We start from the raw sequence: 27,804 nt of genomic DNA on the forward strand, positions 1-27,804 counted from the left end.
TTGTACATATGTACAGGATTTCTGGTATATTTTACAGCTAATTTCCAAACTCCATATTATGATTTCTGAGTAGAGTTTACATGTTCTCTGGTGTGCATATTATTAGAATTCGTGGATCAGAACAGGATGTGTGAGGTTTGTTTGCCCTTTGATGGACTTGGTGACCTCTCCAGGTTGTAAATGTGTTTTGATCCCTGCGACCCTGAGTAGAACAAAATGGTGTAGAGGATGGACGTATGGTCATGCTTGTTAATTGAAAGAAAAAAGAAAAATAAGATTGTCAGATTTATTTGAAAACCTCCCATTTCAACTATCATTACAGATAGTTTATTGCATCAGAATTCTCTTGACTTAAGTGAAGCATACAGATTTTCTTTTAGCAATTGTCCCTCTGAAATCTTTCTCGTCTATTATTCTTAAAGAAATGCCCTTTTGGACGGACTGATTGGAACTGACTGTCTCTAATGAACATTTCTTATCTCAGCAGGGGTGAGCAGCTCAGAGGAAACACCCTGCTGGGAGCGACCGACATGTCGGCGGACTCGCAGCTCGACAACAACGCACCCCTGAAACAAAGCCTTGACATCACGTCTGTGGTATCCCCCGTGCGACTTCATGGTGATGTTATTCGATCGCGGGTTCGGGACATCCAAGATCAGAGGGAGGACCACCTCGCACATAACCCAGGCGGTGGGCCAGAGCGAAGTCTGAAGTCTTCACTGCGAGCGAGAGAGCAGCTGCTGAAAGCTCGTCTGCTGGACGCAGAAAACAATCAGCAAACCCAAAGTCATGTGCAGGTATGAAGAGATGACAGTTGCTGAGATTATTCACTGTTATGTATTTTAATGCATTATGAGACGAATGGCAGCTTTACTTTGACAATGTCACTACTTAATGTATAGAATTGGAGCCACTAATTCAGCATAATTCTGCACTGGATGGTTATGAATTAGGTTTATCGAAACAAAAAGCATGCATTTTAATTTTCCACTTTAAAATACAATTAATTTATTTAATTTAATTTTGGTTTAGATGAGTTCAGATCAGAAGTTGGACCCGGTAGATATTTAACTGCAGCTGAACTACTGGGCACACGTAGCCTATTCTTTGTTTGCTCTTTTTAAATTTAGTTTAAAACCAAAGGCTTTATTATGCCACACATTGTCCTTCTTTGTGATTAATATCCCGTCAAAAAAGAAACAAAGCAGAATTGCATTTATCAGTGTGCTAATTTCTGCCTTTTTAAAAGGCTATTTGTCACCCAAAAAACTCACAAAAGTGTTTCTCTTCAGTTTTGTATTAATTTATATTTTATTCACTTAAAAACTTTAGCTGTGCACTCCTACACTTTGATTGTTTTATCTGTTATTACTCCACACAAGCTACATGTGACATTACTATTGGGAGAAAGACAATTAATCAAACCGTGACACTTGCACGTGTTAATCACTTTGAATAGATCTTATTTACTCTGTACGTTGCATTTAAAGCAGCCGTCCTGATGGGGAGTGTTAGTGACTCTGGATGACCTGCACAAGCCACAGCACCAGCTGTAGGACACTAATCCTCCATAATTGGATAAGAGCGCCGCTCTGTCTTTTCCTCCTTTCCTCAGTGGACCGTTACTATGCATCTCTCTCATCTGCAGGCAGTTGTCAGGAGCAACACTGTGGAGACCAAACAGGAAGTGGAGAGGACCCTCATCCCAGAGACGGCTGCCCCATCGCAGGAGGAGCACCTGTCTGAGCAGGATCCACTGAAGAGGTATCATTATGTCAGATTCTACCACACACTACATGTACAAACATTGAATGTCACATTAACACAATATGGGAATGTGTGTTCTAGGTACAGAGAGTCCTGCTTACTATTTCATCGTCAACTCAAGAACAACAACTTACATTTGGAGCAGCTCGTCTCAGACCCAGTCACCAACCTTTCCTTGAAGAATCACATAAAGCAGCTACAGGCAAGTTGAAACTTGATTAATAAGCACAGCTCTGACAGTTGAAATGCCGACAGGGTCAGCATGAGAAAAGAAATCATTAGTGTGACTTCTACACAGACTTTAAAAGAGGAGACCGAGGCGCTTTGGTTTGATGTTGAGCTTCAGTATGCGCAGCTCACCAAGGTCTCAGAGCTGATGACCAGGGAACAAGATCAAGGTGAAGTCAAACAACAGCTGATTCAGCAGTGGAGAGAGCAACAGAAGTTTCTACAGACCAGGTACAACAACCTTTTGATCATTTATCGAAGTGCACGTTTAGAACCAACCCTAAAACAGAACATAACACATGCAAGTCATTTAGTAGTCAGATATTTATTGTTCAAATTTAAAACTAATTTCATGAAAAACAAAAACATTGGTGTTTCGAGCAGGATGGTGTCGTTGGAAAGTGTCGCTCACCTGCTGAAGTCTGGTGATGATCTGAGGCTGCTGATCTCAGAGAAACTGAACCAGATTATCAGTGAGCCTGTGAACGTCTCCTCTTTAACCTTTGTTGATCCGACAATGTTGTCCGACTTAAAGGTGCTGTATGCCTACTTGTTGATACAATTAATTGGAGCCTAAATTGTGCACATTTTTCTGATTAATGCTTTATTTCTTCCTCAGGAGATGAATGACCGACTGCAGGCTGAGGTGAAAAAGCTACCACAACAAAGTGCTGCAGAGGAGAGACAAGTGTCGGAGGCCACCTCCCCTTCATCCCTCCGCCAGGCACTCCACAATAGTGTCCATCATCTTGAACAGCTCAGACAGCGGCTGGAGAAAGTTCAGTCGGCTGCTCACGCTTTGGATTGCTTCCTGGCCACAGTGCGAGAGGCTGAGGCTGAGATCCCAACCCCGCTGGCAGAGGAGGACTCGGGCTGGCAGAAAAATGAGGCAGACCGGGAACAGGAAAGACATTCCTGGCAGGCGGCTCTGCAGAGGTTGCAGGCTGCTGCAGAGCAAGCTGATGGTGTTGACAGCAGTTTGAAGGCAGTGGGGATGACTGTGACTGTGGACGGTGAGACTGTGACATGCCGGGATGTGTTGAAGTGTGTGTCCAATCACATTGGGGAGATGGACAAAAAGCTGATGAGTGCCAAGAAGAAACGGAGCGAAGCGGTGATATTTCTTCAGAAATTGGATAAAATACATAAAAAAGAAGAGTCTATTCCCGCGGAGTTACACAAGACAAGGACTCTGCGTAGCTCACCAGAGCAAATTGTGACACAGAGGCTTCTCACATCAAGTACATCAGATGAGGAGTTGAGGTTGGAGGCCAAGAGAAGCAGGTTGGAAGGAGAGCATGATGTGAAATCTCAAGCAGAGGAAGAGGACGAAGCTCAAATGTGGCTGGCTGAAGGGGATGTCTTAAAAACCAAAGACCAGGGACAAAGGAGGATCAGCCAGGTCAAGAAGGAGGATGAGAGGGACACTTTGGTAAAGAAGAAAGCCGCCTTGTTAGCAGCGCTGAGGGAGACCAAGGGAGCAGCAGAGCAGCTGCGGCTGCATGAACCAACTTTACCTGCACTGCAACAGAGGTAAAAAAGCACTGAAGTGAAGGATGTAAACTGATAGAGATTTCGATCTTAATATAATATATACATATCAATTCGAGATAGACAAATATGCATAAGAAAAATATTCATTTTTAAAAAAAATTCCCATGACCAGAACCTAAAGTGCTTTCATTGAACAAACAGCACTGTACCGCTGTACCATCCAGGATTACTACTTCTTTATACCCAGTTTAAATAGCTGCATTGTCTATTTCTTGAATGATCTGCAGGACCCGTGCCTTGACAGAGCTGGAGAGAGCTCTCGCTGGCCTCCTGTCTGAGGTCCAGGACATACGAGGTGCCTCTTCACAGTCAGAACTACCTGATGAGAGTGAAGCGGGGGAAGTGGAGGACGTGTGGGAAGAGACAACAAAAGCTGTGGCTGAACGGTAAAGGCAGGCAGTGTGTTTATCATTGGTTGTAGTTTTGCAGCAATTGTTGTACTTAATGAGCTTTGATACATGTGTTTATTTCATTGATCACATCCAGGCTGGATCAGTGTCGTGTCCTCAGAGAGCTGCTCAGGAGCTTTCAGAGCCTTCGTGCTGAGCTGAGTGGGACCCTGCAGAGAGCTGAGAGCACCATCGGTGAACAAGCCTCCTACGTGGGCAAAAACAACCTGCAGAGACTTCACGCCAAGGTACATCACTCTGCTGAGCATTAGCGACAAAGACACATTGATGCGCGTACCGATTCGTGGGCTGAGTGCATTTTTAGATTTACTGTCATTGTTAATAGAAGGAGTGTTATTTTCCAGGTCCAGGAAACAAAAGGCGAGCTAAATGGCCTCGGGGACGCCATAGAGGCCGTGCGAAGTGTCTGCAGGCAGCTTCACTCTCACTTGCGTCAAATACCTGATTGCACCTCGGTCCCGTTTGAGAATGAAGCAGATACTCTGATGGATCGCTGGCTGGATGTAAGTTTAGTAACTGCACATCATTTTATTTTGTTCTTTTGTAGTCTTTTAAGGGACTAATGTGGTTTGACTGTGAGGTCATTCCTTACTCCTGTCATAATGTATTTAATGTCTAGTTTTTACATTTCTGAGTAAGTTGGTAAAAACATTGGCTACAGCAAAACTGTCGCTGAATCATCTCACTGGCATCAGGTGTATTCTACATCCAGCGAGAATTTCCTACACTTTAAGTTGTTTATCATCTTTGTTCTCTCACATGTTCCTAACATCTTTCCCGAGTTACTCATGGAGTCACTCCACCACTCAAAAAAAAAAAAAAAAGAAGCTATAAATGTAACTTCCTTGAATTACCGACATTAACTCGTAAAGTAACCGTTTAAAGTGGCAACTAGTAAGATTTAGCTCCACTTCTCTAAGTGCTTACAACCGTTATTGATACTTCAGTAAATTATGTAGAATTCAATAACGTTGACTTTGTAATGCCTGTTTTTTTTTGTTCTACAGCTATCAGAAAGAACAGATTCCCACCTTGAGAATCTACATCTGGCTTTGACTTCGTGGGACGGGGTCCTTCAGCTGGGTGCAGAAGTGGAGAGCTGGACAGATGAGAACCTCGCAATTTTCACTCAGTGTCCTTCCTTTCAGGATGAGGATGCAATCAAGGCTTTACAGGTAAAACTCCTGATCTCAGGCCTCCACATGTCTGCAGTTGCTTGGGATAACATTAACCCTCCTCACGCTGTCTTCAGAGCGAGGTTGAGACCCAGGAGGAGAATATCCAGCGTTTCCACCAAAGATCCACTGAGATTCAGTTGCTGCTTCAGAGCTCGGAGTTCCCGCTGGAGCTGCAGGTACATCTCTCGTAAACTTTCCTGTTCAGGATGAACATATTTTAGGTTGAAATACTAAAAAGATGCACTGATGTGCAAACATGTATAGTAATTTTTTCATTTTGGATTCCAGCCTATGTTAGATTCTCTGTCATATAATCTATTTTATCTGAATAAGGAGGAATAAATGATAAACATTATGGTTTAATTTCTTGATTTGTTTTTAAGTCTCTTATGGGCTGTTTTTAATTGTGGCTTCAATCAGGAGAGAAGACTATAACTCTGAATTGATGTGAAGGTTTTCACCCTGAGCATTACATTTATTTGATAGAATGCGAGCTAGTATTCTACAAACACGTCTGAAAGACACATACAGGGTGTCATTGTCAGCCAAGGTGCTTGGTGTTGTTCTGTCAAGGTGGTGGAGACACAGATCAGGAAGAAGATGGAGCAGCTGAAGGAGCTGGTTTCTGAAGCAGAGGACGTTTACAAGCAGATGGTGGCCACCAAAGAACAAATGAACGGGAGGATGGAAGAGTGTCTCAGGAGCCTCCAGCAGATCCAGGACTCCCTCCTCAATCTTAAAGGCCCAGATGTTTCCACAATACTAGCAAAACTTAAGGTAAGTACCTAAATAAGATACGTTTCTCATCTTAAATAAAACTACTTACTTTGTTTTCTTTGATTGCTTTTATTTCAGTGTCTTTTTTTTAAGCACAAAGAGATTTATGATGTTTGGGTTTCAAAAGGTTGCACCATCATTCATTCTACTGTTGTACAGCGCTCATTAAAGCTGTTCTCCCATCACTTACGATTCTACTAAACTCCTTTTCATTACCAAAACTAAAGGAAGTATTCACAATACTTTTATGATTAGTTTATAAATATTAGCTCATCTTTACTGGAGCTGTCTGTATGTTCTTGGTTATTAATTTCCATCAAGAAGCAATAACAATCGCACGTTATAGTTTATTTTCGTTGTCAATGATTTCCAAAGTACCTATCTATTTGTGGAGATGTAAATGAGCAGTAATGTTCAGTACTTTGCACAACACTTCTCTTCAGGAGCTTTGCTGGCAGCTCCACGGCCAGGACGAGCAGGCGGAGAGTCTGTTGGAGGATGTGCAAGTTATGGCCTCCATAGCCGGAGCAGAGAGCCTTCACGGTCTGTCTGAGAGCGGCGCCCTGCTGCGGGAGGAAGTCGGAAAGTCCCAGCAGCTCTTCTCTGAAGTGGAGGACCAGACTGAGAGGAACATCCAGGATCTCGACAGGTACGCCCGTCATCTAACAATTTATAGGGAGCTCAATAACATGTAGAGATCGATAAAACTTTAACAATAGGATGTTGTTGAGAAAGTGTTTCAATCCTACTTTTTTGAGTGAGATTTTTGTGTGGTGTTTATCCCTTTCATCTGTCATAACAAATTGCACCTTGTTTACGCCTATCTAGTACTATCAGTCATATATAGTTATAGTAATGCCACTTTATGATGCACGTTTGTGATACGAACATCATATTCACAGACTGCAAGTGGAGAAAGAGGATCTGGAACAATGGTTGTGTGCTGCGGAGGAAAGAGCAGAGAAGGGTGACGATCTTCACCTCCTAAAAGAGGAAACGCTGCAGCAAAGGTAAAGGCATGTAGTGTTTGATTTGTAATTCTTTATGGAAGTTGTAGTAGTATAAGTAGTAGGAATTGGTCATGCAAGAATTTCAAATAATTCTATTTTGCTCAAAAAATGGGAGAAAGGGAGAAAGGCTGGAGCAGCAATCTTGATAGTGCTAGAATTAGTAATAGTAGTGATACAAAGATGTAATTTTATTATTATATGCCGGCTTTGGCCCTCTCGTGGTTTGTAGCGGTATTGCAAGTGGGCCATGGGAAGTAATTTCCACAAAGTTCATCAAATGTTTTCGGTATTGATCCAGTTTGATATTTTCACAAAGATATACACATACACATATTGTTATCAAACAATTATCAAATCTGATAATGCAGAGTGAATAAAATCAGTGTCATTCTTAATTTGTGCGACCCGGTTTTTTTCTTGAAGTTGCTTTTTAAATTAGGTGCGACACATGAAACAATACCTCCACATCACAACGAAGAAATGATGGCTTCATTTACGAACCAGGTGTTTCTGTGTAGAGTTTGCACGTTTTCCCTGTGTGTTTGAGGGTTTCCTATGGGTTTCCTGGGAGGAACATATGAGAGATCAGATGGTGAGAAAATACTTAACAATGAATGTCAAGCTCGTGTAAACAGCATGCAGGTTGTGGGTGTTGTGATTTTGACTGATCACCAGCAGGCAGGAATGTTGCAGGTTGAATAATGTGCCCGGGCGACTGACTCACGCTTACACGTGAGTGCATCAGCCGCACAAAAGATCAACGTATACTTCACTTCAACGCTTTTGGTTGTTCCCATGATTGATAACTGCAGGTGTGTGCAGCTATTATAATGTATATCATATGCTCAGACGGTTTCATGCATTTTACTCTTGTATGTCGGGTTATATTTCAATATAAAACGTTGTGCAGGTGAATTTTGTGAAGTTTATCTGAATACATATTAAATGAGCTACAAGGTTGTCCTCGAGTTTAGAAGGAGGCATTTTTTTTTACAATTGCGAAGCCTCGTTTTTATGGAGTCCAATTTCATTCAGAATGAATACATGCTGACAGAGGAATTTACAAGTATAGATTTGATAGTTTGAGATTAATTAATATATATCTTTATACATAAATCCGGAATCCTCACACAAATCGGTGTAGTTGTAGATGAAAAGGAGACATCTCTTTTGCTATGGTAGAATGTATTTGTGGTTTGGGTGATGTCAGGAAACGGTCTGAGATCTGCAGGTTTGCAGGTTTATATATTGTTCTATATTGGTACACATAAAGTCTGCAGTTTGAATAGAAATGTAAAGACACTGAAATCTCTCTTTAATCAAACATGCTGGTACTTTTAAACACATTTTTATTTTACAATATATTTATTACATAAAAAAAAAGCAATACAATTGTGAAGCCTTTTGAAGTTGAAGGGAGACTAGTGATATTGGACACATAGGATGGAGGATGTTGGAGCTGGAGTTGCCAGGCAGGACAAGAGGAAGACCTCAGAGATGATTCATGGATGGAGCGACGGAGGATATGGAGGTGGTTGGTGTAGCGGAGGGGGATATGGAGCCGGATTGATTTCTATATTAACATGGAGCTACTCGGTGGTGTAATCTTTAGCATGCTATAACATACTTTCTCTCCCAAATATCTGATGGCCACTTCTCTTTGAATTCTATGCTTTGCAGCGCGAGGACCGAGCTTCTTCATCGGTACAAGGCGTCTTTACAAAGCAGCAACCTTCAGCAAGTGGCACTGCTAGAAGAGAGCGACAAAGTACTGAAACAATATCACCACTTCCGCTCTCGCATACTTGTCAACTCAAAAGAGACGCGGCGGTCTGTCAGCAGGGACCTTGACGTCTTCTCAACTTTGTCGAAGTCGACTCAGTCATGGGTCAGACACCTGAGGCAGATCACTGACTCTTTACCTGCTGGAAGATTCCTGGCTGCCGTGGAGCAGAAACTTCACTCTGCACAAGTAAGAAAATGTTACTTAAAAACTGCACAAATGAATCTACCTATTTAGTAATTTGTAGTGCCAACCAGTGCAGTTTTCTTTTGTTTGTTTTGTTTTTTTATGAGATTGAGGTTGAGTCAAATATTTTTCATGTACTATATAGTCCACCCTTAAAGAACATGTGTTGTTGGAAGTGCTTTAGCAGATCAGGTAACAATTAAATGACATACCTAGGATAAAATAATTACACTATAAATTAACAACCTCATAAAAAAAAAGGATCTAACTAATAGATACGATGTCGTGAGATGCAGGGAGGTTTGCTCAACGTTTGTGTTTTGGCAGTCCACAATAAGAAAATGCATTTCAATATTATTAAAAAACACTTTTGCAGGAATTCATTTGAATTATTTGAAAGAGGCTGGATCAATCATTGTGGTCTTTAGTCTACAATAAGCTATTAAATGAGGAGTGAACCTTGTATAACTGCTTGGGGAGCCGCTCCACTTAGACATGGATGAGCACGTAGATGTTTGTAAGGAAGCACAGAAAAGACAAAGGTCAGTATGGACCTCTTTTTAATTTTTGTATTGTCTAAGAACCATTATTGGTTCCCTTTGGAGACTGGAGAAGAAGCACTGAGCGGAAGGCCGTCTGCCACTTTACAAGTGAATGTGTCTAAATCCTGGATACTTATCCTTTCATTTTTATGTAATTATAAGATGGGAGTGGCCAGAGTAGTGTGTCATATCACATGAGGGTGCGGTGCTGGTTGCTTCTTTTTGTCTACATTTGTTCAAACTTGTTCCAAACTAAGGAGTGTCCATTTACTTGCGCCGTAGTTGGTTCTGTTCAAAAAGCAGGCTCAGGCTGACGGTTCGTCACGTCCATGCTCCTGCAATCTGAATCGTTTTTGTACCCGTCTGCAACATCAGAGAATATACGGGTTTTTTTTTTTTAGGTTGTGTTTGATGCCACGGCCGAGGGGGAGACTCGCCTGGAGGAGCTCCGAGTCACCGGAGCAGGTCTGAGCCACAGAGTGTTGAACGGAGATGAGCTGAAACAAGAAGTGGAGGCAACCATTCAGAAAACAGAGGAGCAGTGGAGGGACCTGTTGAAGTCAACTGAGCCTTATTACACGTGAGTGGAGAAAGTAAATAGTACTCCCAAAAAAAAAAAAAAGATTACTAGAGAAAAAGTGTTCAAATAAGTAATTTTTAAACGAATATAATCTCTCTCCTTGCAGGGCGCTTAAAGCTGAGCCAGAGCTTGTGTCTCTCTACCTGGCCCAAAGACAGGCGGCTTGCAGAAGAGTGGAAGAGCTGCAGCACCAAACCGAGACGCTTGCTGCCCTCTTCCCCTGGCCTGCCACCGCTGAGCGTACACAACCCTGCCGGCTTCCCAAAAAACTGTTGGAGGAATGTAATTCCTTGCAATTAACTCTAGCGGGGCTGGCTGAACGGAGGAGGGAACTGGCAGAGCGAACCGGTAACAGCATCTGGCAGGACTCCTCCTGGGCTGAGCTCGACGTCCACGGGTCAGCGCTGATGGCCAAGCTGAAGGTAAAAGATGAGCTTCATTATGTAAGAGATTGCTGAGACTTGCGAGGACTCCCGAAAGTATTTTATACCGAGGGGCATTCTCCTGAAGTTGCCAGCAGTTGTGTGGAAATGCTGTGTTGTAAATTGGTCTTTCAGTATTGGTCCAAATATATACGAAAGCTTTGTTTTGGTTTATTTCCAAATATAAATTACGACTAAAAAAATAATTGGAACATCTTGTAATCGGTTCCTACGCTCCAAGTTTTGCATAACAACAGCTTGGGGGCCTTTGATAAATGACAAACATGTTGGTTTTGGATGCGATCACCAAACATTTGAGCCAGTGAGACGTGTGCTCAATCAACAGTAACTCGGTCGATGACAGGCCAGCTGGTAGGCGCTGGATGTTGACATTCTGAAGCTATTCAAGGGCTGTAAAATGCTACATCTTGAATGCTTTGGATGGCAGCATGATACATTATAGCAGGAACATGTGGGACTGGAGATCAAGAGCTGTGATACTGTGTAAGGAATAGATTCTGGACATTGGAGTCTGTAGAGTCCAGACTTGGTATGGAACTGGATGCAACCAGAAGAAATATGAGAAGCTGGGTGAAGCTGCACCATTAGGAGAGCTTGTCTGTTTGTCCTGCTTCCTTGTCCTATTTATTTCTTTGTGCTTTTATACTACGAGACAGAGCAGACACAGTGTCAACTATTGATGCAGTTTTATTCTTGCAGACAGAATTATTTGAAAGTTGGATAATGATTGTGACCACCACCCGGCCACTCCCAGAGTGCAATTTAAAAATGTTAACAGCTTATGAAATCAATATGTTTATTCCTTATTTAAAAAAAAACCCGCTCTCTTCATAACAAGAAATTTAGATCAGCAAAACCTTTTTTCCACAATTGAACCTTGTAAAAGTGGAATCCTCTTATGATGACCTCATATTTGGAAATATTTCAGATACTTGATATGATAACATGTCAAAATTCACACATTAAATCCACATATATATATATAAAAAATCCACTTGCTGACACAGCAGGGAGGTCACTGAATTGGTACGTGCCCTAGTATTATCACTGCTGGTATTGTTAATGTGAAAACTATCAGTCTGACTGTGTGTCCTGGTGTACCTGGGGCGTCCTCAGGGTGAGTGCTCGCACCTCGAGGAAGGTGTGAGTAACGAGGATCAGTTTGGCCGGTCGCTGCAGGACTGCTGGCATAAATTGTCATCCCTGCAGGAGAGGATGTCGCTCTGTCAAACACAACAGGAAATCTCAGCTGCACCAAACACTGATGTGTCATCTCTCGAGGTGAGTTTCATTCAGTAAACTGACCTGCTGAATTTTGCACAGGCGGACTGACATTTTCATTTCACTTCGCCGTTACGATAAACCACAATACATCTGTTAAAGTAGATGAGTTTTTTTGAATGGTATCGTTCTGCATTAATCCCTCGAATGTACCTTTTACTCATTCGACTCTTTAGGCCTTGCTTAAAGGAGTAACAGACATGGAAAAAGACATTATACAACTTGAAACACTGAAAGACCCTATGGCCGTCAGCTCCATATCAACACGTCTCTCCCAGGAATTCAGTGATCTCAAATCCCACAAGGGCGCGCTAGAGAGCAGCATCCGAGAACATCTGGCTGTTCTTGGAGTGAACGGGAATCAAACTGTTCAGCAAATTGAAGCAGAGGCCTCCCGCCTCCAGATAGCAGTGAAAGCTGTGGCTGAAAATGTGGACAATCTGTCTGGAGTCCGTGAGGTGTTGCCTGAGATCAGCCAGCTGAAACAACACTGGTGCACAATACAGGTACTCTTGAGAATGCTTCTTCCGTGGATGACAGAAATAAAAATGACAACAGATAATAATTTAAAGAAGTATTTGTCTCCCTTTTCCAAGGACTTGGATGCTCAGCTGACAGAGCTGGAAGCCAGAGTTAACGATCTGCAGAGGACAAGCGACTCGAGCGTCACACAGCAAGTGCCTCCTTCAGATGCTCTTTCAACTGTTAATGCAGTTTTAAGAGACACTGACAGGTACTTGTTTCCAAGACATGGAAGATGTCGTCCTACAACATCCACGCAACTTGATACCTCCATATAGTTGTATTTTATATCAGTGAACACTGAACAGAATTTTAGATTTCATTCAGATTTTTTACACAGACTTTAATATCTACATGTGATTTAATCTGCCAAATTAAATTCAGGGATTAGGTGCTCATAGCAGAATTTGTAGAGAACAAGTGGAAAAAACAAGAATATTTGAGGCTCACTTCACAAAAAACCTCGCCTTCCTAGTGATTTCATTGTGAACACAAAACCAAAAATTGCTCTCTTTTTAGTAGATTTTCATTTCCATCCTTGTGCCGATGGGTGAGAAAGAGCTCCATCAGAAACAAATACTAACAAGGATAAAGGACAAGTTTGCTCCTACATAGCATTACTCTCAGCGTTGTTACATTTCAAAATGTGGTTGCTGTTTTGTTGTTATTCTTGTTTTTCGAGGGTTATCTTCACCATACCTTTTTGAATACTGTTTCCCTGCAGCCTCAAGTCCATTATACTACAAAGAAAGCAGGAGTGTGCAGAAAAAACTGCAAACAGAATAAGAGAGGTCACTGGTCAGCTGCAGCGATGGAGCAAAACGGTGAAATCTGAGCCATCATCACTCAACCAGGTCAAACTCACCAATGTTTTTATATGATCTGTAACACATTCATCATCATTATTAAAACAAATGTACTTATATAAACATACAGTACTTTAGTTTGCAGTTTTACTTTCTATTAATGATGATAGATCTCTTTACAAATTCAGTGTACGAAAGTGAAAGTTATCCAGCCCTGCTCATGATTAAATTACAGAGCTATAAACATATGATCACATGCATAATGCAAATGTTCAGCTGAGGCTAACTCTCAACATCATTTCTTATACAACATAATAATGTAGTAAACACTCTTTTGAAAACACTGTGAGACAAATTATGATTAAAAAAAGTTAAAGATAGAATTAAGCGTACTAAGTTTCATCAAGGCCTTGGTGCAACAGTTTCTTCCCTCACACTTGTAGAGTTAAAAACAGTGGAGTAGTTCTCTCAAAAGCTAAAAGGTAAAGCTTTCAACTAAAGTTGCATTTTCTCTTTGCTTTAATGCCAAGCTGATTATCTTTTGCCATTTATTTTTTGGGAGGAAAACCCTTTATTTTAGTCCCCAACAGGGAAATTGTGTATTTTGTGTGGTTTTTTCATAAAATACCACAGATAAACCTTCCGAAAAGTCACACGACGCATTAACAAGGAGGAAGTGACATATTTAAACCCAGGCTTTACCCGCTGCTTACTAACACAAAAGTAATTCAGAAAAGAAATACCGCCATGATACTGGAGAGTCTCTCTGCCTTGAAAGAGTGTTTTATGTGCAGAAAAACATGAAACTGAATAGGCTTGAATCTATGTGTGTGCCTGCAGGCAGCCATGGATGAAGGTTTGGGGCATCAGCGAGTGCTGGATGAGGTGTTGTCGGAAAAAATCTTTCTTCTAAATTGTCTGGGCGCAAAAGCGACAAAGAAACTGCGGAATAAGGCTTCACGGGCTCTCAAAGACAGCAAACCTGCGTTTCAAATGCTGTCCAAATGCCTGGTGAGTTCACCTGCACACCCATAATTACACAATCAACTGCAAACCTAATTCTAATAATGTGAATAATTATTGTGTCACAGTTGGATTACAGCTCAAGGAGAGCACAACTGGAAAGCAGTGAAGACGGGACACAACATTCACCTTCATCTGAGAAAACTTACACCCAAATGCCTCCCGTTTCCTCCTCATCTCCTGCAACAAGCAACCGAATTGAAACTCAGAGCAGTCTCTCCATTTCAGAACAACTTCATCCGTCTACCGAGCCTGTCGCAGATACATCAACTGGAAGAAATGCAGCAGCTGATCCAACAAAACAGGATCAAACATGTATTTTAATGAAAAATCCAGACGTTTCTGTTCTGTGTACGACTAGTACTCTCACGGAAAAAGCTAAAGAAGATACCACAGTGCCTGTTTCAAAGTCCAAAATCCAACAAGCATCACAACAAGTCACATCAGAGCCACCAAAAATAGAGTGGAAGACTTCTGATGGGTCCGAAGATGACAGTGGCACATTGTGCACTGATACCACTCCTCTAAGGAGCAAGCAAAGAAGTGAACATGAGCTATTAATGCCTGAATGGCTTCTGACTGCCAATAAGTGTTTAGATCAACAAGCAAATTCTCAAGCACAGAACAGAGACGACACCTCAACCTGCGCAAAGAAAATGTTTACGATTGTGTTGGACATGGAGCCAGGAGACATGGTGAAGAAGGAAAATGATGATAGCAGCCAGGAAGTAGAGTTTAGTGAGACCAAGCTCCTAGAAATGTCAAATAAAGGATCCCGGGAGAAGAAACCTGCAGGTTTTACAGCACCAGAGAAGGAAAGCTTGAAAAGCTTTGATGGAGGATTAGAATCAGACAAATCAGAGGCAGATCCTGCTGCCATAAAACAAGAAAAGCACTGCGAGGGTGACATCGGGAGCCCAAAGAAGGGATTTACTGTGGTGTTGGACCTGGAGGCACAAGACATGCAGGAAAATAATGCCAGCCATCCAGACCTGCTTAAATGTCCACAGGGAGGAGATCATTGCGATATAAAGCTTTCAAACAAAGAAACTTGTGAGAAGAAATCAAGACCTTTTACATCAGCCAGTCCTGAATCCATTATGGAGGAAATGAGAAATTGCCCTTTATCATTAGAAGAAAAACTTAAATGTATTGATGCTCAAGAGGAAGAGGTGCACTGTCAGGATATAAGTGGAAACTCAGCTCAAGCATTGAATATTGGGTTGGACACGAAGCTGCAGCAGAAAGTAATTGAGGAAAGTTCAAATATTCCACTGGGCAGCTCAGATGTTTTCCCATTTCCTCAGAGAGAACAGCTTTGTGATACAAAGCCTGCAGATGTTTCAAATACAAGCTCTCCTGAAAAGAAATCGCACTTCCTTACTTCATCAATCAATCCTGAACAGGATAAAACCAAGCTGAAAGGCCACAGTTTGTGTCCAGGATCAAACCCCTCGATGATAATGAATTCAGAACATGAGAAGGAAGAAACCAGTGGTGCCAATGAGGGCAATCAAATCACACGTGAACCGGAGCATAATGACGTGTCGTCTTCCCACCAGTCGTGTGTCACTGCTGCTGAATGTGTGCTCATTGCCCCACATGAGGTAGAAACAACACTCCCACATGTCAAACAAGAGGAGAGTTCAGGGCTCTGTCACTCCAAGGAGCAAACAGAGAGCTCATTGTTGCTTTGCACTGTGGAGGATTCTCTGCAAACAGGAGACGACCTGGCTAAAATACAAATACCTGCAGCTGTCGTTAACCAGGTGACAGTTGCTGACCTGGCACAGTCGGCAGGTTCAGCATGTGAGCGGGCGGCAGAAGGAGAAGATACAGGAGAGACAAATAAATCCAAAATAAAATGCTCAAAAGTGCCAAAAAGCCAAGACAGTCCGCCAACGGCAAAAGCAGAATGTGAATCGGAGTCATCCACAGCAGTAAAGGACTCTACCGTCACACAGGCAGAGGTAAGTTTACATTTGAGTTTTTTTGTTGTTTCATTCAAACATTTGGTAAATGTGAAACTGAAAACATTGGAATCAGGACATTTTCTGTTATGGTGCACAGGAATCACGTTCTGTTTGAATTAAATAAGCCATCTGTGAAAATGTTGTTAGTGCAGCAGTTGCTTATTATTCTCACCATACACACCTTGAGTGTGATATTTAGTTCACCTCAGTGTAGAAATACATGAATGGAATTACAGCATTACTATTTTTAGCTTTTAGTTATTTTATGGCAGAAAAGTCCTAAGGAATGCTCTTTATCATTAAAAATTCAATCAAATGTATCAAAATGTTTGGTTGCGTTGCATCTTTTCAAGAGCTTTAAAAAATACAACACTGTTTTCTAACAATCGGAATCTTTTACTGACAGGGGGTGCTGTCGTCTCAGTTGAATCTACTTTACAAGCTTTTCTAAGACAGACAGTCACACACAAATCAAGACAATGGCGGTATGCAAGTGGTTTTTGCTCTCTTGCCTCACAGTGAGTCACCAAATTTATATTTTTGCTCCGCAAAAAGTCACGCGAGCAAACTTCACACAAAAAGCCTCCCATGCCTGGAATCAAACCGGGGACTATCTCCCTGCGAGGCAAGCGAGCAAACCACTTACATACCACCAGCCATCCACGTTTTCTTGGAAAGTGATTTCTTCGCTAAAACTTTGTTTCCTATCCTGAACACCCACAAGACTCAGCATCGCTCATGTGTTTAAGAAATGAAATAAAAATGCATAAACATTCAGAAATTTAAGTAAATGATGCAAAAATGGGTGTTTCCTGCACTGACGGCTGGAAACTTAAGAAAGTACCCCTCTCTGCCATCACACACTTGGTACCAGGTTTGATATATTGATGCCTATTATTTTGCGCCTGCATAACAAACCAATAGTTTCTTGCATTTTCTGCATTCCTTTTTGGGCCATTTTTCTCAGTAAAACAACCTGTCATCATCCTGAGTAATAACAACATGCCTCCACCGTAAACAGCTGGTCTTTTTTACAAAAGGTCTCTTCTGACCACTCAACTGTTTGTAATTCAATAAAAGTCATGTATGCACAGTTTGAAATGGGCTTATCTTCCTACTGCTCCACCGACACACCTTCCTCATGCCCAATAGGTTTTAAAATAGATCTCCCAGGATCACATTTTATTCACAACAGTTCAGTTCATGCTATGTTTTGCTGTTTGTCCCGTGTAGCCAAGATCCAACAGATCATTTTATAAAGGAGGCAGGAGATACAGCACTTTGTACATGGATAAAAGAGTCCTCCTCCCTCAGGGCAGACTGCGCCTGACTCAGGCACATTCTTCTGTTAACTGTACTGACTCGCTGGGCCACCGTCAATCTTCTAACATTTACCGCCGCAGAGAGGGCGAACAGGAAGCTGTCATTATCCCAGGGCAAACACAGGCGAAGAAGACGGCTAAAGTGTGACGCCACCCCTGTGTTTTGTGTTTCAGCTGCAGTGCCAAGGAGGCACAGACTCTGAGTGTGGAGCAGCTGATATGGCTGCGGAGGAGACAACAGGTGGATCATTTGAATCCTGCAAACAGAGCTCCACCATGCAGGATATTTTGGCTGAGGTTCAGAGCTTGGTGGGAAGGAGTAACGTAATCAACGTGAGTATTTGTTGGATTTTAACATGAGTAATGTTTTCTGCACCAAGCTGAAGTGACTGGATAAATGAAAGAGAAAACGCAGCAAAGGTTTCTGTCCAAAACCTGTAATCTTTTTATGCAATACATGTAATACAGTAAGTTGGCATTAAGTTTTTTTTTTTTTTAAGTAAGTCAATCCAGAAGGTTGTCATGTGTCCAAAAAGGTCAAGAAGTTACTTCTGACTTCACGGGACAGTGAACAGATAAGTGTTTTGATTGATGTTTGTATATTCCCTCAAGGCTGCTGATCAGAGCGTCAACAGGAAGGATTTGAGTGATACAGTGATTTCCTGTCATTAGTGGCTCTAATTACACACTGTATACAGTCAGTGGCATGCAATGTCATACTGTTCCTTTGAATACCAAGTACCTGACTAGAAAGAATAAAAGTGTGAGCCTTGTTGATTTCTGATGTCCTTTGTAACCATTTTATAAATCACAGCTCTTTGTCGTGCCTCTTGTTGCCCTGAACATGATGAATGATTCATTAATGTCTGGTACCCTATTGTTTGCAGAATTTTTGGACACCTTTTGGATTTTCTTGGTTTTCTTGCTTTCAAAGCTCGGTGTCTTTCTGTTGTTGATTTTCATTTTCCCTCTTTCCTCTTGTTTTTCTCCTTTCTCTCCATAACTATGTGAACTCAAGCTTTGACCTTTGTTTAACACATTGTCGAATTCACTTTCATTTCTTACTGTTTGCTCCTATCACCCCACAGAGAACACCACACCTCGATTTAAACTGGTACCTGAAGTTTTCTCCCGGTGAACCAGAGATTCGATTGATACGAACGGTTCAGCAAGTTCTGGCATGTCGATACCAACCAGCTCAGCTCAGTGTCAAAGCTATGGCCACGCAGCTGGAGGAGGCAGAGGTATGTACAGTCCTCCCCGAGACGTTTCCCCTGTCTTTTATCACTGATGTTCATAAGTACACGATTGTCACCAGGAAAAAGATGGACGAAATAGACACAATTAAAAAGTTGATCTTCATGCACATTTTGTTTGAAAAATCAGCTCAGTTTCCTCCTTATTGCACAAGTAAACAATAATACTGATCGTTGTGTCTTTTTCTTCAGGAATACAGGCGCTTGGTGCAGGAACAGGTAGCTGTGATGAAAAGCATCAGCGCTACGGAGGCTCGTGATCCAAGCGACTCAAAAGCTGCTGAAGGACAGTGGAGTGCTGCGCTGCTCGATGCTTCTGCTACTGTGCAGGTCAAAGTAGCACAGCTGGATCAGGTCAAGCAGTATCACAGATTAATGAAGATCGCTAAAATTTTCCTGGAGGTTTTGGCTACAGAGAAAGAAAAGGCAAACCTGTGAGTTCACGAAATGCTAACGCATTCACTCGCTATAATTTATTTCATACCTGTGTATGTTTCTCGTGGTGCACTTAAATTTTTTGCTCTGAATTTCGCCAGGAATGCTTTGGGAAGCAGTGGCCTACAGGCCGAACAGCTCAGCGCTCTGCTGCAAACCATGGAGCAGAAGAAACACATCATGGAGGAGTTGCTTCTCCTAAGTAGCCAATTGTCAGTCCACTTGAGTGACGCTGAAAGTTCGGGGGCTCTTCTTGCTCAGCTCGGAGACGTCCAGGAGGAATGGAGGCTTCTTGAAGGAAGTATCAAAAGAGCTCTGCGGCACGCCTCAAACTCCACCTGTCAGTCCTCGCTCCTTTTGAAAGAGTCCCAACTGCTTAAAGCCAAACTTGAAGCTCTTCAGATATCCAACTGTGAAAACCTTGACAGCAAAGGTGCCTTAGAAATGGTTTGTCTCACCACAGACTTAAAACTGTACAACCAGCTTTATCAGCATTTACAATCCCAGTCAGACTCTCTCATCAGTTTTTCTCTGGGTCAAAAAGAAAAAGAAGAGATCAGACGTAGTCTTCAGGATTTGGAGTCCCTCCTCAGTGTCACCAAGAACAAAGTGGACTCTCTCACATATGGCTGTGGGATCAATCTTTCCACTAAGCTCAACAGACAACTGCGAGATCTGATCATATTCGCCAAACAAGCAGAGAACCACATCTCTGTCGGGGAAAAGTTGGCCCTCTTCCCAGAGGAGGCCCGTATCCAGATTGCAGAAATTAAGAAATTCCAAACAGATATTTTGTCGAGGAGGTCCAAAATGCAAGTGCAATTTGAGCAGATTGCTTCTGACATGGAAAAAGAGGAAAGTGACGAAATCTTCAAAACCGTAGTGGACCTGTACGACGCTATTTCTGCGAGTTTGGGTCATATTCTGGACACCATGAAGAAAAATCTGAATGAGAGAGAGAAGCTGTTGTGTCAGCTTGCCGGCATGGATGCCTGGCTGGCAGAAACTCATGCTCAAAGAGACCCTTGCAACCATGTCGAGAATGTCTCAAACACTGACGTCAGGGAGCTGGAAAGTGAGCTGAAAAGTCACAAAATAGCCACGGCGAAGCTCGAGAGCTCCCTTAAACTGCTGGAATCGTTGTCAGATGCCTGCGAGAAAATAGCCACAGAGTTGAGTCCGGGAGAGAGCCGCTATCTTGTCAACAGAATTTCGGGCCTTTGGACAGAATTGGATGGGTTGCTTGCTCATGAGAAGGCCACCTGCTGGGAATTAAAAGAGCTTTTCCATGAGCGGATGTCTTCTGATCAGGAGCTGTCTTCTATCCAAGCGAGCTTGAAGCAAATTTCTGCTAGTCTGGAGCAGCAACGGTTCCCTTTGACTCAAGCAACCCATTCAGTGATCGCACATTTGAAGCACATGCTGATGGAGCATCAGTGTGAAGTACAGGAACTTAAGCATTGCCAGGAGACCAAGAGAAACTCGGTGCTGTGCTCTATTGGAGAGTTACAGGACAGGTGCAAGTCTCTCAGCACAAACACCCTGGAACAACAGAAATATCTACACCTGTGGAAACAAATGACTGAATCTAGGGACATTGCAGATAAGCACGTCCAGCACGTCAAAAACAAGACAGTAAGTGTTGGAGAGAGGTTTAAAGTCTGCCAAGCACTCCTGGTCGAACTTCCCTTGATCAAGACGCAGTGCCAGGAAGCAGCAGACCAACTGGAGGCCATAGCACAGGAGTTCCAACCATCTGATCTCGAGGCAGAGAAAGAGAAGATTCACGCCACGGTGGAAACGTTGGTCTCCTGGGAGCAGTCTGCTCGAGAGGATATCAAAAATCTGGAGACTGAGTTTCTGCTGGATTTGAGGTTCAACTCTGAGCTTCCTGCCTTTAAAGAAGTCTTAGAAAATACCAGAGCGGAGCTGGAGAAGGCTAAACCAGTGAGCCCAAATGAAAAAGCGATCGATATTGCATTACAACAACACTGGGTGATGTGGAGAAGCATGGAGTCAGGGATGCGTGTGTTGGAAGGCCTGGGACGGAAAGAAAACATCAACATGAAAGAACACAAACAACTCTTCTCTCTGAGAGATGCAGTGATGCATGAGTGTCACTCGCAAATGGTAAGTTCAGCTTCCTGACTTTTTATTTTTTCTACCAAATTTGCATTGTGGCATTATTTTTCTGATATTTGCTTGATTACGTGCCACATGTATCCAACAGGATCATTTATCTCAGGCTCGAGAATCCTTGAAGGATTATCAATGGGCCGCTCAGGGAGCGATCGGCTTCCTCCATAATGCAGAGGCAACCTTCCTGTCAGCCCCTGGAGGCTTTTTGGATTGTACTGAAGAACAGCGGCAGACCCAACAGGCCCTGGAAGCTCTTGAAGATGGATTTCAAGCTCACATTTGCCACCTCATGGAGCGGGTGCCTCACCAACGCTGCCTCTCCGGCCCAGAAACCGAGCAGCTGCACATCGACATCCTCGGCCAGCTGCTGGTAGGAAGAGCTGTACTGGAGGCTCAGGCTCAACTCAGGCTGGAGACTTTAAAGAGGTAATGTAAAGTAATCAGTTCTTAAATGCTGCTCTATGTACTTTCTTCTTTTCAATCATGGTGTCACTCATTTTTGTTGTGACACAGGTGTGAAATGGGGGCACAAACCCACAGGAAATGTCACGAGGACGTACGTCAACATCTTTCAGGAATCGAAGCTCAGCTTACGGACTGCGCTGCACAGCAAGTGACTTCATACGAAAAATGCATTGCCCAACAAAGAAGAGCTAAGGTAGATGACAGGCAATGCTGTATTGCTGTTGAGTCACATTCATGTATATCTGCTTGAGAGGATTCATTTTGTTTTCAAATGGCTCCGAACATATAACATATATATATAGTTTTTTAGGATTTATTTACAATGTTACTGACAACTGTTGTGTCTACTATTTGTATATAATGCAACCTAACATTATACACTCAGTTGCTGTAGCAACCCCTCACTGTCACGTATACCACAGTATTCAGGTTCATATATGACTTCTGTTCATTCCTTCATCAAGCTTCTGATGGAAGATCTTCGCGGCCTTGCCGTAAAGATAGAAGATTTGAGAGCTGGATGCCCGATGCAGGGTTGTGGGGTTGGAAAAGATGGAGAGCTCGGTGCCCTTTGGAGGCGTCGGGTCTCCTTACGGCGGGGTGTCGGCCTCTTGATGGCTCACACTGAACAGAGAGGGGAGGAGTGGAAGGACATCGCTGCAAGTGTGAGTTTCACTGTGCATGTACTGTAGACTTTGTTGTGTTGATTAATTAATGATGAATACAGTAAGATACAACCCTTGTTAAAATATTGTCTTTATCAAGTGGATTCTATTGTATTCTGTAGCTAATGTGTGTTATGCACGTACAAATGACAGTATATGAAGTTTCAATCCCTTTGTTTTTAATCAGATGGAGCAGTGTTGCAGCTTTTTGGCAAGTCTTCAAGCTGATGTTCCCGACTCGTCTGCGGTGAGCTTCACTCAAGATGAACCCCAGGAACTTCTCGCTCAGGCTGAGATGCACCAGGCAGGTTTGGAGCAGGAGCAGCAGGCCTTAGCATCCCTGGAGCATCGTCTGGAGCACGCCCTGAGCTTATCCACCTCCCATGAGCCTACCAGCCCCGGGCCTGTCGGGAAAACACTGGTAAAGATCCAGGAGAATGTCAGGAGGTGAGATTTGTTTATTAGATTTGTGAAGAGTGAATTACTCATTTATATCCTGGGTGATAAAAACAATACTTCCCCCCCCCCAACAGCTTGAAAGAGAGAAACCTGCTGGTTGTGGCTGCAGCCCAGGCAGAAGAGAGGGAGAGACAGCAAGTCCAGGAAGAGATTGAAAATGTGGACAAAGACGTCCTCACTATTCTTCAGTCGCTGGATGCATATTCAAGTCCAAGTAAAAGACAGGTTGGAATATTTTCTTTTTTATGTCTCAAGTTTAGAATCTTTGAAATTTGTTAAAGGGAAAGATAAAATTTCATTGAGCATTCATTTTCACTTCCCTCAGGGGATCAGTAATGTATGCTTTATTCATCTTTCTTGTATTTCTTTCCTTCTCACGCTGCTCCTGTGTTTCCACACTGACAGGCGCTCCACAGAGACTTGTTCTCCCAGAGGACCAGACTTAAGTGCATCACAGACAGTGTACAGAGCCGATATGCAGAGATTCCTGCCGATATTGGAAGAACCATCCAAGATGTTCATCTGTCGCTGCAACAAACTGAGGCGAAGGTGACATGAAACAGACCTGAACACATAAATCGTCTCCCAACCAAACCTATAATGCCTTTTGCAAATGTTTGTGTGTGTTCAACAGCTTATGGAGAGTAGCAGCACGGTTAGGAAGCTGTCTATCAGAGTGAAGGAGCTGGATTCTGGCCTGGAGAAAGTGAAAGCCTTACTGGAGAAGAGAAGTCCAACACTAATTGAAGCTCAAAATGTTCTTAAGGTTTGTGAGCAGTGGCGCTTAAATTACAGTAAATTAGTTTCAAGATGTGTTTATTCACAGTGTCGCCATAGTGATTTTTTTTCTCTCAGACCTTCTGTCACTTTAAATTCCACATTCAAATACAGTTTTCATCCAAATCCATCATTAGTTTTTTGTGAAATTTTACACTATGCTTTTTTGTAAGACGTCAAACTATAGCTCATGCACAATTTCTGCCCTTGCTCCCGAGAAATAACAAATATTGATTGGCTGTATTTTGGCTGTTTTTGTTACACTGCTTGTTCTTTAGCATGCGTGGGATGAGCTGGACACATGGCACAGCAGCTTGATGCTTCTGGAGAGCGAGGTGCAAGACCTTGCAGAGGAACAACCAAATCAAACCCAACTTCTCATCGACCAGCTCACTCAGCCACTGCAGCTCTACCAGAATGCATCACAGATGGCCGAGCAACGCACCAGCTTCCTCAACCGAGTCAGGCTTACTTTCACTAGATTGAGAAGACAGGGACAGGGACACAAAACCGCAATCCGACATTTTTTGTTTGTCCTTTTTGAAATGTTAGATACCGGCCTCTCTTCAGGAGTATGAAGACCTCCTGTTTCGCGCCACCTGCTGGTTGGAAGAGGCACAGACGTGGCTCAGCAGTCCCTGCTCATTCACAACAGCCAGAAGCATGCAGAATCACGCAAAGTCTCTGCAGGTTAGTGAGAAACAACTAAACAATAACAAGTTAATTACTTTTATCGGCCTTTATTTGCATAAGTGTATGTTCATTGATTTATACAATGATTTCATTCATTCCTACTCTCCTAATGTATTTCCCCACTTTTTTATGCTGTTGCTGTTTTGTACCTGAAATAAATACCCTGAAAAGATTGTTCGGATTAAAGATTCATTTAATGCAAATATCTGACCTGCAGCTGGTCATGGACGACTCTGAGAGGCTCGGGCACAACCTGCAGGACTTCGGCTCGGAACTGGAGGAAATCTCTTGTGTGTGTGACATGAGTTCCCAGAAGGAACAACTGGACCACAACCACCAGCAAGTCCAGAACATGCAGAGCAGCATCCAGGAGCCACTGGAGCAACTTTGTCATGCTGTTGGCGTAAGTAATCAAATTCCTTCTAAGATTGTGAGGTTATTAGAAAACAAAACAAAACAAAAAAATGTCAGTGCACCCAAACTGTTTTCAAATAATCAGTCACATCAAAGCTTTGTGGAATTTTTGGTTTTCAGATGGTGGAGGCAATGGAGGCTGAAATAAAGACCATTGAGAAAAATATCCCTAAAATCAGGACGATTTTATCCTCCATGGACATTTCTGACATCCCTCTGACTGAGCATCTTCAGAATCGACAGGTAAAGCAATGCAGATATTACTCCCATCCGGAACCATGGAAAGTATATAAACTCTTATTTTGGAGAAATTTGTGCACATTAGATTAAATACATTAACGTTATTTTAGACTTAAATACATTACAAGTTGTGTATAATTAAACTTTTAGTTGCCATTCTTCTAAAAGATGATGTTGCATAATGGGATATATTTTCCACTGGATTTCTGTATCAAATGTTAATTTCCTGTTGGTTCCTGCTTCACACCAGTAACTGGAGCTAACAATTTACCTGTTTAGGTGATCCTGGCCAACGTTCAGTCCATGCGGAAGACATTGGAGGCAATAGAAGGATCCAGATCGGAGTTTCTTATGCTGAGAGGAGCAGAGCAGAGCTTGCTGGTCTTTTCCAGACCCAGACAGCTCCTGCAGCCCCTGGGGGAGCTGGAACAACTTGCCCAGCAACAAGCCTCTCAGCTGGAGGTAAAACGTGAAGTCTGAAAATACTGCACATGTACTTTCCTCACTAAAGAGTTCAGGGTTTAAACATTTGGTGTATAGTTTTTTTTTTAAATTTACTTTATCAATGAAAATAATTCCATTATTCCATTGTTTGTGTTTTCAGCTAAAATCCCTTTGATGATTGCCTCTGTGTCTCAACACAAACTTTAACATGTTTCTCACCAACCTTCATCAAATAATTTATTTTTAATTTTTTCATCTTCTTGACTGAACTAGACCCAGATTAGGGAAGAAGGAGAGACAAACGTGGATCCTGACGTCACGACCGTCTCTAATGCTGCGCGGCAGATGCAGCAGCTGGGTGGATCTCTGCACAGACGCTTAGTGCAGGTAGCAATCCCAACAAATACTCCTATTTAATGTCTCATTGCAAGACCTGATTAATTGAGACTTTTTTTTATTTTATTAAATCAACCAAATTTTTGCCTAAATCACATTATTCAGCAGCTTGTACTTATGATTTGGGAAATAACACCTAACAGAGAATTCAAATGTAACCCACTAAATATTGATTTGGGATTAGTTGAGCCTGCCGGTTACAGTGCCATCGGAAATATAATCCTAGAATTGTAGATTTTAAAAACTGATCCAGGAGGCTGGGAAGGCTCAAGGAAATCCCAAAGTCTATTTTTTTGGATCATTTTCTGTTTGTGCATAATAATTGACTTGCTTGCACTGCAGTAACACTTTAACAAGCATCTGCATTAATATGAAATGGATCAGTACGGACGTTTAATGTGCGTACAAAATCATTAAAAATGTTTTTTGTTGAAGAGAAACTCATTTTCTATCAAAACATTATAAATCCTTTCAGTCCTATTTCTTAGATCAATATTAAGATCTCCTTAAAGGGTATATTACTTCAACATTTTTCCTGTCATATATGCACTTTCAAGCTGTACAACCCAAACAATGAACTTGTATATTAGCAAGTATAATAATGAATGGATGACTACAATTGAGCTTCAGTGGTAATTGATTATATTACTTTAACTCTGCATTAAAGTACCAGTAAAACAGCAGAATGCCGAGTCATTAAATATATATTCACCTGCTTTATTTCCCTTGAAACAAAGTTTTGATCACACATTTGCCCTTATCACGAAAAGCAGGAGGCTTTTGAGCTGTCAAATTCAGAGGAAGAGGAGGATGAGGAAGACGAGAATCACTCGTCATCCTCAGACACACTAACATGCAGTATCCCAGAGGTAAATCAGATAACTAATTGCACTGCAAGGAAGCATGTTTTTTTATGGGAATCTCTGTCTGTCACTTTGCTTTCATTCCAAAATGCTGCGATTGACGAAACAAAACGTCACAAACTCTCAGAAACGCACAACATTTTTAATTACAACTGCTAAACGTATTTTGGAATGAAACGGAATGTTGCTTGGCATTCCTTATTGTGTCTTTTTCTGCCTTTATCTCTTTTTAGATTCACTTAATAATTCCGAGCTTTAACACTGCCTTATTTTCCAGGAGGTAAATAAGCACATCTTTGCATGACGTGAAGCCGTGTGACGCGGCCGCCGTGTCTCTCAGGTTGAATCCACTTTGTCAGCAGCAGCTGCTTGAAATACGCTGCTGCTCGGAGAGCTTTGCTGTCACACAAACACTGTCAGAGACGAGGCATGTGCCTGCATGGACTCACTCTGCATTTTGTGTATTTATCCAACGACATGTTAGGACCTGCAGGAGACATTCAACAGTGAGGATATGGCTGAAATTGAAGCTGTGTCAGATATTCAGGTAAATTACGTTCAACTTCAATATTTTGATTTAAACCCATTTGATTCCCGTCTTTCCGCAGCCTCGCCTTCAATTGTGCTGTTTTTTGTTTTTTGCTGCTGTCCAATAGTTGCTGCTGCTTTTTAGTCAAAGCACGAAACTTTTATAACGTTGTAGTATAACTAAATATAACATCAGAATCACAATAGTATTAAACTTCACTGCTTTAGAAAGAGCAAGACAAGAGTAAGTACCCCTGGTCAGCAGTTTGGAATGAATACAGCTTATTGATTGATCATTTGGATTTGAAAATAAACAAACTATTCTCGTCACTGATGACTCCTGTATTGTGTCAGTATATAAAGCATGCATATCACACATTTTCTTGTTTGGTGATGTATAAAGTCTGGCCAGGACTGAAGTTTCTTTTCAAAATCCTATCAAAACAATTATTTGCCAGGCACAATGGATAATGGATTTCCTGTCAACATTTTTAATAATTAACATTTAGCAATTTCACCAATTTGTTTCTGCAGTCCTATTTTCATTGATATGATTAGTATGTAAATACATGATACCTTTGTCCTGTGAATTTAATATAATAATATTAACATAAAGGTATGTTTTTAAACTCAAAAGAAACAGCA

General features: G+C 42.0%; 1 protein-coding gene across 1 annotated transcript in view; it reads left to right on the forward strand.

Moving 5' to 3' along the window:
- syne2a (spectrin repeat containing, nuclear envelope 2a) overlaps nt 1-27,804 on the forward strand; it is a gene marked incomplete at its 5' end in the record, with an annotated part of 78,272 nt that overhangs the window by 14,753 nt on the left and 35,715 nt on the right. The window contains 42 exons of the mRNA XM_080491082.1: nt 488-797; nt 1,649-1,764; nt 1,849-1,969; nt 2,066-2,226; nt 2,380-2,530; nt 2,615-3,528; nt 3,777-3,935; nt 4,036-4,186; nt 4,304-4,462; nt 4,967-5,134; nt 5,212-5,313; nt 5,711-5,914; nt 6,358-6,563; nt 6,817-6,924; nt 8,605-8,896; nt 9,837-10,015; nt 10,122-10,437; nt 11,575-11,739; nt 11,916-12,245; nt 12,336-12,472; nt 12,986-13,115; nt 13,908-14,078; nt 14,159-16,060; nt 17,560-17,718; nt 18,474-18,629; nt 18,834-19,075; nt 19,178-21,206; nt 21,307-21,641; nt 21,729-21,873; nt 22,145-22,345; nt 22,533-22,792; nt 22,879-23,029; nt 23,210-23,353; nt 23,439-23,570; nt 23,860-24,042; nt 24,134-24,271; nt 24,492-24,677; nt 24,809-24,931; nt 25,208-25,390; nt 25,646-25,759; nt 26,539-26,637; nt 27,116-27,178. Coding sequence (XP_080347208.1) covers nt 488-797; nt 1,649-1,764; nt 1,849-1,969; nt 2,066-2,226; nt 2,380-2,530; nt 2,615-3,528; nt 3,777-3,935; nt 4,036-4,186; nt 4,304-4,462; nt 4,967-5,134; nt 5,212-5,313; nt 5,711-5,914; nt 6,358-6,563; nt 6,817-6,924; nt 8,605-8,896; nt 9,837-10,015; nt 10,122-10,437; nt 11,575-11,739; nt 11,916-12,245; nt 12,336-12,472; nt 12,986-13,115; nt 13,908-14,078; nt 14,159-16,060; nt 17,560-17,718; nt 18,474-18,629; nt 18,834-19,075; nt 19,178-21,206; nt 21,307-21,641; nt 21,729-21,873; nt 22,145-22,345; nt 22,533-22,792; nt 22,879-23,029; nt 23,210-23,353; nt 23,439-23,570; nt 23,860-24,042; nt 24,134-24,271; nt 24,492-24,677; nt 24,809-24,931; nt 25,208-25,390; nt 25,646-25,759; nt 26,539-26,637; nt 27,116-27,178 — 11,695 coding nt within the window. The remainder of the gene's footprint in view (nt 1-487; nt 798-1,648; nt 1,765-1,848; nt 1,970-2,065; nt 2,227-2,379; nt 2,531-2,614; nt 3,529-3,776; nt 3,936-4,035; nt 4,187-4,303; nt 4,463-4,966; nt 5,135-5,211; nt 5,314-5,710; nt 5,915-6,357; nt 6,564-6,816; nt 6,925-8,604; nt 8,897-9,836; nt 10,016-10,121; nt 10,438-11,574; nt 11,740-11,915; nt 12,246-12,335; nt 12,473-12,985; nt 13,116-13,907; nt 14,079-14,158; nt 16,061-17,559; nt 17,719-18,473; nt 18,630-18,833; nt 19,076-19,177; nt 21,207-21,306; nt 21,642-21,728; nt 21,874-22,144; nt 22,346-22,532; nt 22,793-22,878; nt 23,030-23,209; nt 23,354-23,438; nt 23,571-23,859; nt 24,043-24,133; nt 24,272-24,491; nt 24,678-24,808; nt 24,932-25,207; nt 25,391-25,645; nt 25,760-26,538; nt 26,638-27,115; nt 27,179-27,804) is intronic.

This window comes from Lipophrys pholis (assembly GCF_963383615.2).
Source record: "Lipophrys pholis genome assembly, chromosome: 21".
Lineage (NCBI taxonomy): Eukaryota > Metazoa > Chordata > Actinopteri > Blenniiformes > Blenniidae > Lipophrys > Lipophrys pholis.